Source organism: Lynx rufus, unplaced genomic scaffold, assembly GCF_022079265.1.
Source record: "Lynx rufus isolate CCGP_SWC_20201006 ecotype Redwood Valley unplaced genomic scaffold, mLynRuf1.p SCAF_3, whole genome shotgun sequence".
Classification (NCBI taxonomy): domain Eukaryota; kingdom Metazoa; phylum Chordata; class Mammalia; order Carnivora; family Felidae; genus Lynx; species Lynx rufus.
Window position 1 is genome coordinate 50,065,171 of NW_025814845.1, and position 17,941 is coordinate 50,083,111.

A 17,941-nucleotide genomic window follows, 5' to 3' on the forward strand; every position below is an offset into this window, starting at 1 on the left:
GTAAAAATGCTCATTTGTTTCACACAAATTTATTCATTTACCAGTTTTAAGTTTTGTTCCAATTGCACAGTAAGTGATTCACCAAATATCTGTGTACAACCAGATAGGAGCAAAGAATCTCTAAAGGAGTTGTCATTGTTTATAAAATATGGCAGACACTAAAGTCTATTATAAAGAAACCAAAGAGTAATTATTGTTAGATATCTCTGGTTTAAGTCTATCAGTGCTTACCTGGCTATCTCTATGATCTTATAATTTTATTTTGACCCATCCACACTAATGTGAGATCCAAAACACATGAAAATACACACATTTGAGTTTTTTATAATGTTATCTGAACTTGGCTATAGTTAACATTTTACTGAAACTGGCATTTACACTCGTAGATTAGGCATAGATACTTTTAATTTGATTATTTATATTTCATTGTAAGAGAGTAATATTACGCAAAAACTGTATTTAAATAAATTAGTGTCATACAGATCTATAGATTAACGTGTGTACTGAAATGATGTTATTGATTTAATATTCATGGCATCAAGTTGAATTAGCTACATTAGGAAAAGCTCTCAGGTCTGGCTTTTTACCTGCTCGATGCATTCACCAGCGTCTTCAAGCTACTTGGGTTACGTATCAGCTTATCCAACATGTTGACAATTTCATCAAACTTGGGCCTGCTATTTCGGTCTTTCTGCCAGCAATCCAGCATTAACTGGTAGAGAGCAGCAGGACAGTCCATGGGGCTTGGCAGACGGTAGCCTTCCTCCACTGCTTTAATCACCTGCATAAAGCAAAACAGAGCCATACTCAACACCACAAACAGTACAGAATAGCTCGAGAAATTTCCTACTATCCAACTTTCATTCTGTCTTAGTCTTACTCTTGCACTGATAACCAGCATCGTTCTCTCTCAAATCTCTGATTACTTCTATTTGCTGCAAAATAAAACAACAATAACAAAAAGTAAATATGTTATCACAATGTAAAAAGATTTTCTTCACATATTATAAAGAAAATAAGTGGTAATCATTTTTACATAAAATCTTGATGAAGGGTGATTTGTAACATTAACTGACATAAAAATAATGTTCATGTTTTATTTATTTATCCTTGCATTCTGGAACCAAACAGGCATTAGAGTTTTTTAGTGATTTCTCTGAAAAGTTAATGTCTTTGTAATGAAAAATTATGGGCAGATCCACGTTTTTTAAAGCAATAGAACTGCAATTTTACTTCAAAAGAGACTTTTGGAGGGTAAATGATGGATAAGTCAAAGGCTAAATTAGCATAACTGTCTCATGTATCATTTAATAATGTCAGAGTCTGGCTGTTTATTATCATCTACTGATTTCTGTCAGGAATTTGGAATGACTGCATAAGCAGCACAGGCATTTCAAACATCATCGATTTTAAATAAAACCACACATGTGAGTATTGTCTAATTGTGAAATTGTTTCATCAAAAACATTCATAATGTTGCTGCTGCCATCAAAATGTCTAACTACAGAAGAAATTCGTTTATGCTTCTGAACATAATGCAGGTTTTATTCTAGAAAATTCAAATATTTAAGTGATCCCCAAATCAATACTAATAAACATAGTTCTCAAATTCCTGTTGTGGATATTTCCTTAACTATTAATTACATTTTTTGAGAAAGACTTTAGATTTGATTTGACAAATGAAAAAATATATGTGATGATTAGAATAGGAAATTTACAAAAAAAATCTTGCAAGATTGGAACAAAACAGTCTCTCAATGGTAAAGAAAATGGCACCTGCACAAAAGCAGGAGCACATAGAAAGAAGATGAAATGGTATATTTAAGGGAACTTTATGGCCTAGAGGCAGCAGGTAGAGAGAAAGTGTTTAAGTTCAAACCTTTCACACTGGATGGTTGTTACTATTTACTTTAGCTAAACACATTCATGGGGGGAGAGAATGTTGACAAGTATAATTTGGGGCTTGTTTTGTTTGGAGTGCATGGGAAACACCCAGATGACACTTGGCAGGAATCTGGTTAGGATACAGGAGATATTTGAGATGAAAATGTAAATGTGAGAGTCATCATAACTTGGTTATAGCTTGCATCCAGGTGTGGTATATATCTACCCAGGAAGGGCATGAAATAAAAGTTCCTGACAAGCACAAATAGTTAAGTTCAGGCACTTCAAGGACTCAAGGACTCCAAAAAATAAATGGTCAAATAACTGAATAACTATGAATGAAACTCCTGAGAGTCACTTACCACTTAAGTTAACTTAACTCAAAAACAGCATAAAAAATTAAATGGCAAACCATGGTAGAAATTATTACAAAAACTAAAACATATGGTTAGCCTCTTTAACGTGTTAAAAGTGGATGCATATTGAGAAATAACATGATAAAACAACAGATTCATGAGGAACAGATATTAATCAAAAATTTATAAAAGAAAAAAATGCTAAATAAATTTTGAGAAAACATTTATTCTCACTGGTGATCAATAAAAGAATAGATAGTGAAAGAATAAAAAGTACTATTTATAATTATATATTAATAAAAGTTCATTTATGTATTAGTTTGCTTATTAGAAGACTTCCCATTGCTGATGATAACAGCAATAGCAGTTACCTTTAATAACGTGAGTACCAAAATAAAATGTCTTAATACAGTTTGTCACGAAATACTTCAGTATGCAGTGAGAACAGTGATTTTTACTTATTTAAAACCTGATTTGTTTCATAATGAATTTTCCCCAAAGCTGCTACCAATAAGCTCTCTTTTTTCTTTAACACCTATGCTTTTTAAAATATTGTCTTTCTTTCACTGAGTAGCTAGTCTTCACATGTGACTGTGAAATGAGTAAATGAAACCAAGCCACTAGTTTTAAAGGAATTTTATGAGTTATTTGATTTGAGATGTTATTTCTAGACTATATTACTTAATCAACTTTATTTTCAGGCAAATTTATAAATAGAAATATAATACCATGTCTCTAAGTTAACCTCAGTACTTGGTCCAGGAAATTAGGTCATTGAATTTAATTCTAAATTCATCTTTAGAATTTATCTTCAAAATATATTTAAACTATAACTTGAGATTTTTATATTCCAACATATTGAATTTTGTTTTTCATTTTTAACTACACTCCCTTCATAGTTTGGGGGAGAAATGAATGTATTAGTGCTCTGGTGGTTTGTGAAATGCTTGAACTATATCAAAGTGCAATTCAGGCTATTCATTTTATTACACAGTTTATAATGTATAGCTAAATGAATCATAATCTCCATTGACTTTCTTATTACCATTACATTTGTTAAGGTAGACAGTTGAGATAAACAAAGGAAAGAAAGAGAAAAAAGAAACAGACAACCAGAAGTTTTACAGATTATCTGGCACCAGTTCATATGGGCTACATCTGAAATGTTATTATAAGCTACGTGTTTTCTTGGCATTGACATGTAAATCAGTCGTCTAAACACAATTTTAAAAATGCTGCTTCTCTTAATACATGAAACTTCAATATTGAGCACCCGATATGGCACTATTCACTTGGTGGCCAGTTGACTTCACTGGGCTTCATCCTCTCAGGTACATATACCTATTCTGGGTACGATTTGCTTTTGCTGCCCACAGAGCCTCAAACACCATTACAAGCTTTGCAATACACTATCCACAAACAATGAATCCCACAAAGCATATCACTCTATGAGGGCACCCACTTCCTAGCGAAGAATGTGTGAGTATCGAATACTCAGTGATGTACTGGTAAATATTTAACAACAGGCTCTCCTTGGTGGGGGGAGGACATATTGTATCGTTTACTTGTTTACATGGTATAAATACTCCCTCCAGGTCGATTGCAAACTGTCAACATGATCTCATTCTGAAAATCTGCTAGCTGGTACAAGGGTGGTTCCAGCAACCACTGCACATAGTACATCATAAATTCATCCATAAGGCATTTAAGCTGCTTTCACACAGTTGGGGCAGGGAAAAATACTGCGAACCCTAGGTGATACACTTGGGACTTCTTGTTACTCTTTTGTAATAACTGTGGCCTGAAAAGGCTAACCCCCAAGAATGAAAGATGGATCCAGGCTACTAGTTCAGCCACCATGACCTGCCATATTGATAAATGAGGGGAATCCAGAATGGATAGTGAAGGAAGGAGAGGCAAAGGACCAGGTGAGGTCCTGAGATCAACTGAAACCACAGGGACTACAGTTCAGTTCATAACCTGCCTCTTCTGAGTTTCCACTTAGATAGAAAAACCCATAGAATCATGAAACAGATGCTCCTGGAACCTGTGTGGGGAAGTAGGTCCGTGCTGCAAAAGGTGAAGAGCATGGAAATCATGAAAATTTGTCTCTCAGATCTTTACCTGCTGGATGCTAATTAATCAACAACCTTTAACCCTAAACTTTCTAAAACCATCATCACATTTACACCAAAGCCAGGCGTTGCAAAGGTTACTTCCAGTCAATTATTGAGCATGGCAGTGATAATAAGATAGGCTCATTTCTATGTGACCCCTATGACAGACAATGTTTTCACGGACTGACATCTCTCCCAGCTATCCCGCATTCCTCTTCCTTACAAGAATTTCTCCTTAATAATACTAATGTATATCTAATTCCTTCTTGGAATAGGTTTCTTGCAGGACCTAGACTAGCACAGGCATTATATCATAAGCACTACACCACAAATTGTACATATAATATCTATATTCATCATCATCATATATTTGTAAGATAAGAACTATTATATGCATTTTATAGATGAAATGTACGAGACTCCAGAAGGTTAAGTAATTGCCTGTATTTACACAACCAAGAAGTAGCAGTGGTAAGAATTACAGGCAAGTCTCTCTGGCAAGCAAACCTGTGATCTTCCCATCCTGATGCTGAGTCTCACCATTGGAATTAGAAATAACTACCTTCCGGGGCGCCTGGGTGGCGCAGTCGGTTGAGCGTCCGACTTCAGCCAGGTCACGATCTCGCGGTCTGTGAGTTCGAGCCCCGCGTCGGGCTCTGGGCTGATGGCTCAGAGCCTGGAGCCTGTTTCCGATTCTGTGTCTCCCTCTCTCTCTGACCCTCCCCCGTTCATGCTCTGTCTCTCTCTGTCCCACAAATAAATAAACGTTGAAAAAAAATTTAAAAAAAAATTAAAAAAAAAATAAAAAAAAAAGAAATAACTACCTTCCAACTAAATAATTTGGGAGAGTTATAGATCTCACTCCATGGAATCAGATTTCTTGCTCCACAAGAAAAAAAAATATCTACAATTAAAATGTGCTATTTTGGAAAGGAGTACATTCTTCATCACAGGAGATGTAAAAATGTAAGTTGGATAACTGAGTGGCAGGAATTTTGTAGGCGGAATTTGAGCATCAGTAGTGTGTTTTGATTAATTAAATTTAACTAAGGTGTGAGCGCCTATGTTGCTAGGTATTTACTTGAAATCTCACACATGAGTCATTTTGTTACTGTGAGATATGAGGCTTTTCAGAAGTGACTGGAGTTTAAGAATATATTCTTGGAAATAATCTCAGATACCAAAGAAATAGTTCTGGATATACCCATTTTTTTCGTAGGATTTATTTTCTGTTTCCAATATTATTAAAGATATATAGAGTATATCTTTTTCTTAGTACATCAATCTTAGATCAGTAGCAATCCAGAGATTAAAGACATCTTAAAAATCCTCTATTAAAGTCCATTCCCTTTGTAATCATTGAAATTGACCAAGAGTTATAGATTCCAAAATGACTGGCTTTTAGTTCAAGATTTTTGGTTTTTGTTTTTGCTGTTGTTGTTAAATAGAAAGGTACAGGACTTTTGAACTGAATATGGATATTTCTTTATGTATCGCTTACTCCAAAGGGATAAGAGTTGAAATGAGGTTACCAGTCACTAAAATAATTGCTTTTCTCTCAGTGCAGGCAGTATTATCCTTGCAAGACTAATATTATCTTCAAAGACCAATATTTGTCAAATACACTCATTGTAGATATTATTATACTGAGGCTATTAAGTCAAATAATTTGTTCACTGTCAAATCTTGGTAATTTTCAGTATTTATATGGGACCTAAGTTCCTCACACTTTAATTATAACATGCTGTGTGTTATCATAAAATATTCTTTTTGTTTTACCATAAAATATTTCAGAAATATAAGATATGTGTATCTTTTTTTGTCCCATCAGAAATTACAACAAAGAATAGAAGGAGGACGAGAGGCACGCCCCGTACAAAGTAGGCTGACATCCTTTTGGGGTCAAAAATTCTTCCTGCCTTAGAGTAAGATGTAGGCCAGCAGAAATAGTAATAGAAAACAGTCAAAAAAAGAACAAAGAACAAAAGTAATTCTAACATAAGAAGACTGAAAAACAGATAAATGAGTTTCTAAAACATTTTGTAATCTATGTGCTTAGTGTAGTCTACATATTCATATATTTCCCAATAAATGCAAGAGTAAAACACTGTTACTAAGCATAAAAATGCAATGCAATTGAGTCTCTTTTTATTTGGGTCTGGATTTTAAGTTCAGAAAAATGTTGCCATTTAAAATGTTTGCTATCAATAAAGAAGCCTCTACTGACCTCAGGATATTATCTTAGGTTCCTAAGCTTGAATCAGAGTTCATGGTCTGGTATTAAAATTATCTTCATCATTCTGGTTTATTTTTATGATGTGCTGTTATGTTTTTTCTCTGTGATGACAGAGGCAATCCTAAATCAAAATAAACCCACTGCAGCATTCTGTCCCCTTGACATGGTGGAAGATCTCCTCTGGGAGATTTAGAATATTCTGCATGTCTTGGCAGTGTAATATTTTCATGATGCAAAGCCTTTTAAGAAGTAGATAGTATCTGGAATGTAGAGATTATGGGATATATCATTCAAAACACCAAATCAGTACTTCTATTTTGCTCTCTGAGAGTTTGTTTCCAAAGAAATATTCAGTGATCATGGTGTTCAAATACAGATCTGTCATGTTTCTTAAATACAAATTTGGATAGCAATTGAGGAAATCAAACTTAGTGCTATATGTAGAAGCTAAATGCTACTAACAACTGTGAACCTGCTTCGAAAATACATAGCATCTATTGTACAATTTATTAAAAGCAGACAGAAAGATCTGCAATTTTATAATCATTTACTTTAAACCTTATCTAGATTCTTGGTAAACCTAGTCAAAGCCAAAATATTAGTTTTTATTATAATTTCCTGAGAATATTATATCAGCACTCCCTTTTATTTTCTAAATAGTTTGAATTAAAGTTATCTGAGAGTATATCAAAACTCTCAAATGGCTAAAATCAGAAAGAAAAAAAAAACGTGTCTCAAATCCTTCATACCTCCTTGTTTCTATGTCCCTCTTAGTATAATTTTATATTGTCCATTCACAATAGGCAGTGTGATTGCCCTAAATATGGGATTGGCCACTGCAACTGGCCTGATTATTGGATTGGCCAATGTAATTTTATGCTACTTGATGAGATGCAATAGAGATCATTCTTGCCCTTCAGTCACTTGACAGATAAGCTCACATCTACACTAGTCTACTGGTCTCCAGAGGAAGATGAAGGTCACGTGGATTAGAACCACGGTATGCCAGTATAGAGCAACCAACCCCACTGCCAACATGAGCAAGCCCAGTCACGATCAACAAAAACACTATGAGCATTTACATACTATCATGTTCTACTCTGGTCTATAATTTTATTTGTGACAGATGCAACTGTATCACATAAAATTGCCAATAATGTAGATAACAATGCTACACATATCATACACTAGCTGGGAAGGACTAATAATTCTGAGTTACAGAATGAGAATTGAAAAGAAGTTAACTAGGTAAATAAGGGACCAATGTTTTCCTTGGCATGGCAGAATAAAATACTTTCACAACAATTAAAGGACAGAATGGCATTAAAATAAGTCTTAAGAAAAGTTAGAAGCCAACTGTGAAGTGCTCGGTAGTTCAAGTTAGCATTTGGCATTTATCTGGAGAAAAGTAAGTAGCAAACAGGTCTGGTCTTCCTTCAGGTTATAAAAATCCAGAGTTGAATTTGAGTTGAAGATTTTATATTCATCCAGATGGCTGATCTAGGATCATTGGTTGAAAATGGAAGGGAAGAAGCAGACATTGATTTAATTGGAGATAGTGTGGTAGTTTGGTACAAAAATTTTAGAGAATCATGGTGAAATCTCTGGTGCTACTTTTCTTATTTTTTTGTGACCTTAAGAAAGTCATTTAATCTCTCTAAATTCAGTTTCTTAACTGCAAAACAAGAATTACAATAGCATCTCTCTGATGAGAGATGCACAATAGGAATTCAATGATACAGTTTTTTTTTTTAACAGCACTAGCCCTAAAATTGTAAAGCTGAAGTGAATAGATACTATGTTCTCCCAAATTTAGAGAAATATAAGCCAGCACTCCTTCCCCTAAACCAAGTGAGTAGGACACAAAGAAAACCGATTGTAGCAATTTTAGATAACTACAAAAAGGGTTCACTGCCTTGCCATAGGCTTGTTAGGGGGTGGGAATGCATTAAGCCCAATTTACTGTCACTTATCAGAGAAGAATGCTATGAAATAAGTCTTAGAAAAGCCAATGTGTGACCTTGACATCTCACCAGGAGATATTGGAAGAAGGCAGGCTGGCTGGAGCAGTCTACAACAGTAGTCCAAAAAGGGAACAATGGCAGAGCATCCAACCAGAATGGGTTTCACTCTCAGGTGAAGTACACATGTGCACTGGACAGCAAGAGACTGTGAGATTGGAAGCAGACAGCAAGTGAGGTGAACCCTGGAAGTAAGTTGGCGTAAGACACCCTCCTCCTCTGGTGACCGTCCCCAGGGGTCCTTTCAAGAGCTCCGACACATACTTCACTAGAGAACCAACGTTTGGGTATTTGACCTGTGGGAGGCATCAACAACTAGCAAAAAAAAAAAAAAAAAAATCTTGCCCTTTCTTTTCTACATACCCATCAAGGGCAATTCTGAAAAATCTAGATACAAACTTTGCCAAAGGAGGAAGAGGAGCAAAAATGGGACCATTCTTCCTTCGCTAGGTACCAAGGGTCAGGCTGGCCTTGTGGTTGTGGAAAACACTTTGAAATGGATATGGCATTGGCTTTGATTTAGACTGGACTTGAATTTTTATATCTGAAATTGAATCTTAATTACTGGCATGGGACTGTTGTTTCAACAAAATGAGGCTGAAGAGCTGTAGGATCTGTCTAATAACCCCTGAAGGCGTAGGAGTGGGAGATTTTACAGAGCATGGATGAAAGAAATAATTGGAGGAAAAAAATAAATGTTTTAAATCAGTATGCTGTTGAGTTAAGATTGCTCCATATACTGGTTTTATAAAGAAGTAACGAGACAGTTGATGAAGCACTTAAGACAGTATGTGGCACATAGTTAGGGTTCAATATATGTTAGCTGCTTTTACAGTTGTTGTTATTTGAAGGGAAAATATCAAATTTCAACGTGATCCAAAATGGGAAGGCTGTATTGAATAGTAACAATGGAAAATTACAAAAGCAAAGACCAAAGAGCCATGTGTCAGGCATCACATAATAAATATTCTGAACTTGAATAGAAGAATCTTTCATAGTTTCTTTAATTTTAGGATTCTATTATTCTAAGTGTGAATTATTTTTCCATGTAAGAAAAAAAATCTGTTTTTCCCCATATTAGACAGTCCAACTCTTCTTACATTTTTTTAAATTAAAAAAAACATAGATTATTATTTTTATCCCCTAAAAGCATCCACTATTACATCAATATCATTCATCCTTTCAGTTTGGAGTATTAGCTGTCTTTATCAAATGCAAATCATGAAAACGTGGCTGTCAGTATTCATTCTCTGATGGCTTCTTCTTCATCTTTGAAAATAATACTGACATAAAATGAGTGAACCCATCACTATAGTACAGCTAAAACTGTCTGGCAAGGGACTAAATTTTATGTAACAGTAACTTACTCTCTTTTGTACTAACTCATTTTGAGTTTCTGCATAAAGGCTATTTCAACAACAATAAAACAGATCAGAGGATAAGCAAAGTATTTCATTTTTTTAAGCAACTGTCATTTTGAGAAATGAAAAAAGATTCTTTCTTCCAACTCAGAGAATAAAGCATTTCATTCTAAACTCGAGGGAGAGTAGTTCCATACTTACGTCTTGATTGGTCATCTCCCAATAGGGTCTCTCCCCATAAGACACAACCTCCCACATCACGATTCCATAGCTCCAGACATCACTGGCAGAGGTAAACTTTCGGAAAGCTATAGCTTCTGGGGCTGTCCATCTGATTGGAATTTTGCCTCCCTAAAATTGAAAAAGAATACAAGAATTCCCACATACTTCAAGCACATTTGGGGATACTGCTGCCTCACTAGAAAGATCTAGAAAGAGATGTAGCATTTTTAAGTGAATCTGTTTGACAGCATGCAGTCTCTTTTCACATACCTCAGCCCGTAAGCACTTGTAGACTGACTACTAATTGGCTGTCCGGAAGGTTTCTGGTTTAAATTCTATTTGACTACTGGAACACATACAGGACCCACATCTCAATTACAGTATCAGGATGGCAACTCAAAGAGGGGAAAGCAGGCAGTCAAGCAAATCAATAAGGTAAACTTTCATGACTTTCTAACAGAGAGTAAAGGACTTAAAATCCCAGGGTAGTTTTTTTCTTCTTTTCTTTAACATAGGAATTATAAATGGAAAGTCTTGATTGCTGAATGCAACCCTGAGAAGTTTAACAGTAAGACGAACATGAAAATCAGATATAATTATATTTCCCCCGACATTGTGCAATTTCTTTTAGACTTGATTTCTCTTATTTTCTGCCAACATATTTTGGTGTTTTTTCTGTTACATACTGTTTTTGTTTTTACCTAATAGATAGGTATCTCACTTAATTTAACCAAATTAAAAATTATTGAAATTAGATTGCGGGGAAAAATTTATGACATGATATCAAGTTTGGAGTTTTTTCATGGTAAAAAAAAAATTGGTTTGGTAGATTTCCTCTTAGTCCACAAAATAAACACTTTTATATCCTTCCGGCAAACTTAGGAAACCAAACATTTCATCCATAAGCAAAAATATATTAAAGGGGGAGGGTACAGGATTTGAATATTTTCTTGCAGAAAAGATTAACTTATGCTTTCCCATTTTGCAGAGAGGGAATGATTTAATTCATACACCAGGGAAAAAAATGGAACTTAAGGAAATAACAGCTTCATGTAACATTTGAAGTTGTTCTGTGAGCTGAAGTTAATTTGAACTATTCAATCTATGTTTAAATTATTTGTTCCTTAGATATATGGTAACACCAGTTTAAAAAGACTTTCCTGATACATACTTTTGTTAATTAAATATTCATAGGTAAGATTATATCATTAGGCTTGGCCGTGTGTCACTGTGATATTCTATAACCATATAATTACAGAATTATAGTTATATTCTATAACTAACTATACTATTCCTCTTAAAATTGTAGATTGTCAATTACTTTAAACTTCAGCCTAGAACTTTTCTCCCAGTCCTCTGACCATCATATTTGACATCGCTATTATCTGAAGTTCCCTTATCTTCTCATCTCTCAATATACGGATTTTCCATAAACTGCTGTTATGACCCATTTCAAAGGAGTAAGTCTTGAAGGTCTTGGGATCTCTGCCTCCCCTCTCCTCGCTTCCCCCCCACCCCGGCCCCCAGCATGATACATTAACATACACCTTGACAAATCTGTTTTATGCATTTAACTAAGACATCAACCAATCATACTGGGAATGGATTTGTCTATAAACTCCTTCTTGCTTAGGCCAAGTTTATTAAGTGTAACAGTAATCCCAGTGGAATTCTTAATTGAGGTTTCACTTAATGCAAATAATGAAAATGACAATTAGCTTTAGAAGAGGAGGGATATCCCATCAATTAATTTATTGATTTATTAAGCTAACCATTAAAAGGCTTTGTTTGCTTAGATAAGTTACTCTTGGACTTCAGTATAGTACAGTCCCTAAATATCCATGAATCACAAAGCAACAGCTGAAAAAAAAAAAGCCTTATAATCTATGAAAAGAGTTTATCGTTAGACTGCGAGTAGAAGTAATTTTAAATAATTGAATTAAATAAGCAATGTGTAACATATCTGTCTTAAGAATGTGAGATGACTGGGGTGCCTGGATGGCTCAGTCGGTTAAGTATCTGAACTTGGCTCAGGTCATGATCTCACAGTTTGTGAGCTTGAGCTGTGCTCACAACTCAGAGCCTGGAGCCTGCTTCAGATTCTGTGGCTCCCTCTTTCTCTGCCCCTCCCCGCTCTTGCAGTCTGTCTCTCTCTCAAAAATAAATAAACATTAAAAAATTTTTTTTAAAAATGTGAGATGCCAAAAGTGTCCTTCTGTATTGACACAACAGTTAACCAAATCTTATAGTGAAAAAGATACAATGATAAATTTTTAGCTTCACAAGGAGTTGGAACATTGAGGAGATTTAACTTCATGTTTTCTTGACATTGAAAGATTTAGAATTAAACACAGTTTATGATAAGGGATTCAAACTCAAAAGGTGCAATACATAGAATGCTCCAAAAATTCTCTTACACCAATACCCACAGTTTTCCACAGAAAGAATTGTCAGATATATACCATATAGATTCGGGAAGCAATTACTTTGCTGGAAAAGGGTGTTGATTTATGCTAATTATGACAATATGAGTTAGTGGCCAACTTTCCATAAATGTGGGCTTAGCAGTTAATATAGCATGTCAGGAAAGTAATTAGGCATTAAAATACTTCCAGTGAATCAAAACTTTTTGAAGAAATAGTTATTTTATTCCCTACCATGTGAGTCCTTAAAAGATAGGCTTAGATATTTCATTTCTGTATTTGTTTTACAAATGAGGACACTGTGGTGCAGAGAGTTTAAGCTTCCCAATGTTATACATGTTTATATATTCATATATACATATATAATATTTATTTGTTTTAGTTAGGAAATTCTCTAACTTTCTCTTTTACATTTAAAACTCTGTATGTACAATTTTCGAAGCGTTGTATTCACTCTGACCTCAAAGTTTTTGTTTTCAGTATCTGTAAGGGAAAAAAAATGAAATCTTGTGACCCATACGGTGAATACTTTACTTATTTGAGTTTAATATACAAATTTGCTGCTATCCAACCTGTAGAATGATTACATTTTTTTATCTCCCCCTCCCACCATCCCTTTTTCTCTCTGTCTTCCTATGGGAGAGGAATGTTCTTTTTACTATTTCCTTTAAACACCTTTAAAAATTAAACATGTCTAGTCTAGTGTTTCAGAAATGCATTCTGTTAGATCTTACCCTGGTGGTATAGGCTGCCTCGGGATCGTCTTCCAGCACCCTGGAAAGTCCAAAGTCAGACACTTTGCACACAAGGTTACTGTTGATTAAGATGTTTCTGGCAGCAAGGTCTCTATGCACGTAGCCCATGTCGGAAAGGTACTTCATTCCCGCAGCGATGCCTCTCAGCATGCCAACAAGCTGAATCACAGTGAATTGCCCATCGTTTTTCTGTAGAAACGATGTAGAAATATTAGTCCTGCGGCAATAATTACTGGGGGAAAATTTGAAAGGATCTTCCTTCAAGCGCCAAATTAATAGTATCACCAAATTCATATGCCATTCTTAGCTGAAGGAGAATGGAAAAAGTTATGAAATATTTTGTTAATTTTGTAACATTTACCAGTCCTCTGCTTAGTCAAAGCAGATCAAGACTTTGAAAGCTCTTGTCAAAAATCTCATTTAGTTGCCCTTTTCTGCATTGTAATTCCTTTACTCTCAGTAATCAGAGGAGAATGTTCATCACTGCAACTTAGCACCTGCCTTAGATGAACATGGCACATTTTTGAGGTGCTTTAAAATAAGTTAGCTGGATAGGCATATTGGAGTAAAAAAGAAGTGGCTGGAGGAGACAAAGGAGTTTCTTTAACAACAGATGGGAGAAAGATCACTGAGCAATGACCAGACAACGTTAGCATTTCTTAGAAGCTTGCTGTCTTTGTCCAAGGCACTGAATTTACTGCAGGTACATGGAATAAGGCCCAACTAATGATTAATTTGAAATAAAGGAATGATATAATCTTAAGAGACTAGAGAACTTGAAGATACGTATAAGAAATTTGACAGCAGAATCTGGTAGAGTCTGGAGATTAGAAGAAAACTTTGCCTTATCAGTAGACAGCTGTCCTCTTCAATGCACCGGTCCTTGGAATAATCCTCAAGAAAGTCATTGTCCCATCACCTCGCCTAATCAGTAGTAATAGTTGCTACACTAAATGTGAATACCTGCCAGCCTACAGGTTTAATCAGGCCTGCAAACATGTTACATTGTCCAGCACAAGCTACTTAGTAATATAATGAGTTGCCAACAATTAAAATTTGGACACTTGCACATAAAAACAAAACAATATTTTTCCTGGGACCCAGAAGATCTGACAACATTAGTGATACCATCTATTATCATGTAATCATTCCACTGGTAAAAGTGGTGGCTGACCCTCAGATGGGTTAGAAGTCTATTGGGTCCCTTCATTAATACAGAAAAGTTGCATAGACCTTTTACACTTTTTTTTCCTTGCTCTGCCTGACATTATATACTCTGAAAAACTTACTATTTGTAAAAAAGCTTCTTTTTTTTCTTTTTCTTTCCTTCTGTCTTTTTCTTTGTTTTCTTCCTTTTTCTCCCCTTTCATTTTTGGGGGGGCAAATTAACATATATTTAAAGAAAACTATGGGGACATATGGTTTGGATTTGTGTACATTTCTGAAAAGGACAATTTTCAGACCAAAGTTTATTTTTGGAGTATAAACATTCTGACCCCTGAAATTTCTATTTCAAAATTCTGCTTTACAGTGACTTAATTTCAACTTCAACATCATAGCCAATATGCAAATAACACTTTGAATAATTAAGTTGGTCTCAAACCTACCTTTAAAAATGTATCTAAAGAGCCATTTTCCATGTACTCTGTCACTATCATCACGGGTTTGCCTGAAAAGAAAACATGGTATGAACTATAATGTTTTGATTTGGCATTCTTATCTAGGAAATGTTTGCCATAAGTTATTACTTCTTCCAAATTATATATATTCTTTTAAAAAATGTCCTCTTTGAGTAGCAAGTAAATTCATGACATGATGATATCTTAGTGTAATGAGAAAGTATCACAAGAATAATAATAGATTGACATTTAAGATATAAAAATACACAATTTTCAATATTAAAATCAGTTTGTCAAAAATAGTTTAAGCCTGCATTTTAGTTTAATACAGGTAATGATATAATATGCCAAATAACATCCAGCAAAGAACTGTGAACATATTTATCTTTCCCACAATTCTGAATAAAAATTCCTGTCTATCTAACTGTCCTGCATGCCACCCCTTGAATATAGGCTGTATTTTCCTAACTTTATTTCTATGTTCTTATAACCCCTTTCCTCATGGATACATCCTTTTTCCTCTCTGTCACACACACTCTCTATCAGCCCAATTTTTTTCATTCCTCAAAACTCTGTTCTATGGCCGTTGGGTGCGGGAATGGGCTAAATGGGTGATGGGCATTAAGGAGGGCACTTGTTGAGATGAGCACTGGGTGTTATATGTAAGTGATGAATCACTAAATTCTACTCTTGAAATCATTATTACATTACATGTCAACTAACTTTAATTTAAATAAATATTAAAAATTAAAGAAAAACTGTTCTAATTTCTCTTGCTATCTGGAAACTTCTCTAGCAATCACTGTTTCCTCCCCTTTCATGTCTGATATAGAAATGCAACCTAGAGGTCAGCTGGACAGACTCTGAAATCATGCTGCATGGCTTTGAATGCCAGATCAATCACTTATGATGCAATCTTGAGCAAATCATTTATTATCTTTGTGCCTCAGTTTTCTCATCTGTAAAATAAGTGTATTAATGTCACCTACTTCACAGAGTTGTGGTAAGTATCCAGCAAGTCATATGGTTATGCCAGTCACTTTGAATAGTGCTGGCCAGTTAGAATTTGATGTTTTGTTATTTTATAAACTTTAACTATGTATCTATGGTTTAAATTTCTTGCTGGATATAGGTTGACTAAGAGAATAGATCATATTTTATCTTCCATAAAATTATGGCACTTTGTATATAATGTATCTGTGATACAAGATGAAAAATACATGATGAGGGGCACCTGGGTGGCTCAGTCAGTTAAGCACCAATTCTTGATCTCAGCTCGTCATGACCTCATGATTCCTGAATTGGAGTCCCTCACTGGGTTCTGTGCTGATAGTGTGGAGTCTGCTTCAGATTCTGTCTCTCCCTCTCTTTTTGCTCATCCCCTACTCATGATCTCTTACTCAAAATAAACAGATAAACTTAAAAAAATACAAGATCGGGGTGCCTGGATGGCTCAGTAGGTTAAGCGTCTGACTTCAGCTCAGGTCATGATCTCATGGTCCATGAGTTCGAGCATGAGTCAGTCGGGCTCTGTGCTGACAGCTCAGAGCCTGGAGCCTGCTTCAGATTCTGTACCCTCTCTCTCTGCCCCTCCCCTGCTCTCTCTCTCTCTCTCTCAAAAATAAATAAACATTTAAAAAAATATAAGATCAAAAATCCTTATTATATGAGAAAATATCTAAAACATGATTGTTAGTTTTATCACTCCACATTGACCTCACTATATTTTAAAACATGCCCCTTTACTAATTTAATAAAAGCATGTTACATAAAATTTGTGTTAAAATATTTTTTGTTTAAATTATTTGTTACATTTGTGTTAAATTTTGTGTTAAATTATTTCTTAAATTTGTGTTAAAATATTTGTGTTTAAAATATTTTGAGTTAAGTAAAAGGATACCTTATGTCAGAAAAATTGCTATCTTAGATGTCTATTAATTAACTTTTTGTATTATGAAGAGAAACACTTAAACAATCAGAACATGTTGGGATGAGCACTGGGTGTTGTATGGAAACCAATTTGACAATAAATTTCATATATTAAAAAAAATAATCATAAAATGCATTATAATTAACATAATAGCATTCTCCAGAAAAACATCTGTATTTTACTGAAGAAGTGATTAATTCAACCCATAGAATTATATATTACATATTTATTCATACAACATTATCTAGAAGTGCAAATAAAGCTATAGAAAGTTAGACAATTACATATGACAAAGAAATAAGTAGGAAGAAAAAGGATTTTTTCATGTCAAGATCACTTAAAAGTTACTATTTAGAATAATAAGGTAGTACTAATTTCTTACTCAGATAATTATCTTTAAAAAAAATACTTCAGAAGCAATATTCTTTTAATTGAATGTGATGAGTATATTACAAATCTAGACACATTTCTCCCTTCCTCTTTAATGTTCAGAAAAGTATTTAAAAATTTTGTCTAAAATAACTCCTTTGGCATACGTGTGTAGATGCCTACGTTTGGTGAAACATCACATATGCAGAGAACAAACACTAGAGAGGGAGAGTCATCATTTGATCTGAACTTTGAAGACTGAAGGGGACACGCCTGTAATCAAAGGTAACATATTCCAGGAAGAAGAGGCAACATGTGCCAAGACATCTTGTCATGAAAGAACCCATCAAGCTCAAATATGGCTAAAGCCCTGGATTTTTGCCTTGTCAATTAGGAAGTGATAGGAGATGAGTTGGGAAACAAGTTTCTTAAAACCTGACTGGGCATACAATATCTTAGTAAAATAAATAAATACATAAACTCATAATGTATTTGCAAGTGCCTGTGACAGCACAAGAGAAGAAAAGATTATGTTTTTTTTAATTAGTTTTTAATTGTAATCTAAGCTCATGAATAGAGAAGTGTTTCCAGTTTAACTTTATTTTAATTATATTGCCACACCTATTTTAATTCAACTTTTAAAATAAA

General features: G+C 34.6%; 1 protein-coding gene across 4 annotated transcripts in view; it reads right to left on the reverse strand.

Moving 5' to 3' along the window:
- Positions 1-17,941, reverse strand: part of EPHA5 (EPH receptor A5) — a 341,103-nt gene that overhangs the window by 11,328 nt on the left and 311,834 nt on the right. For all 4 annotated transcript variants that reach the window (XM_047091371.1, XM_047091369.1, XM_047091370.1 and 1 more), the window contains 4 exons: positions 14,983-15,044; positions 13,355-13,564; positions 10,177-10,326; positions 588-781 (listed from right to left, as the gene is read on the reverse strand). In XM_047091371.1, coding sequence (XP_046947327.1) covers positions 588-781; positions 10,177-10,326; positions 13,355-13,564; positions 14,983-15,044 — 616 coding nt within the window. The remainder of the gene's footprint in view (positions 1-587; positions 782-10,176; positions 10,327-13,354; positions 13,565-14,982; positions 15,045-17,941) is intronic.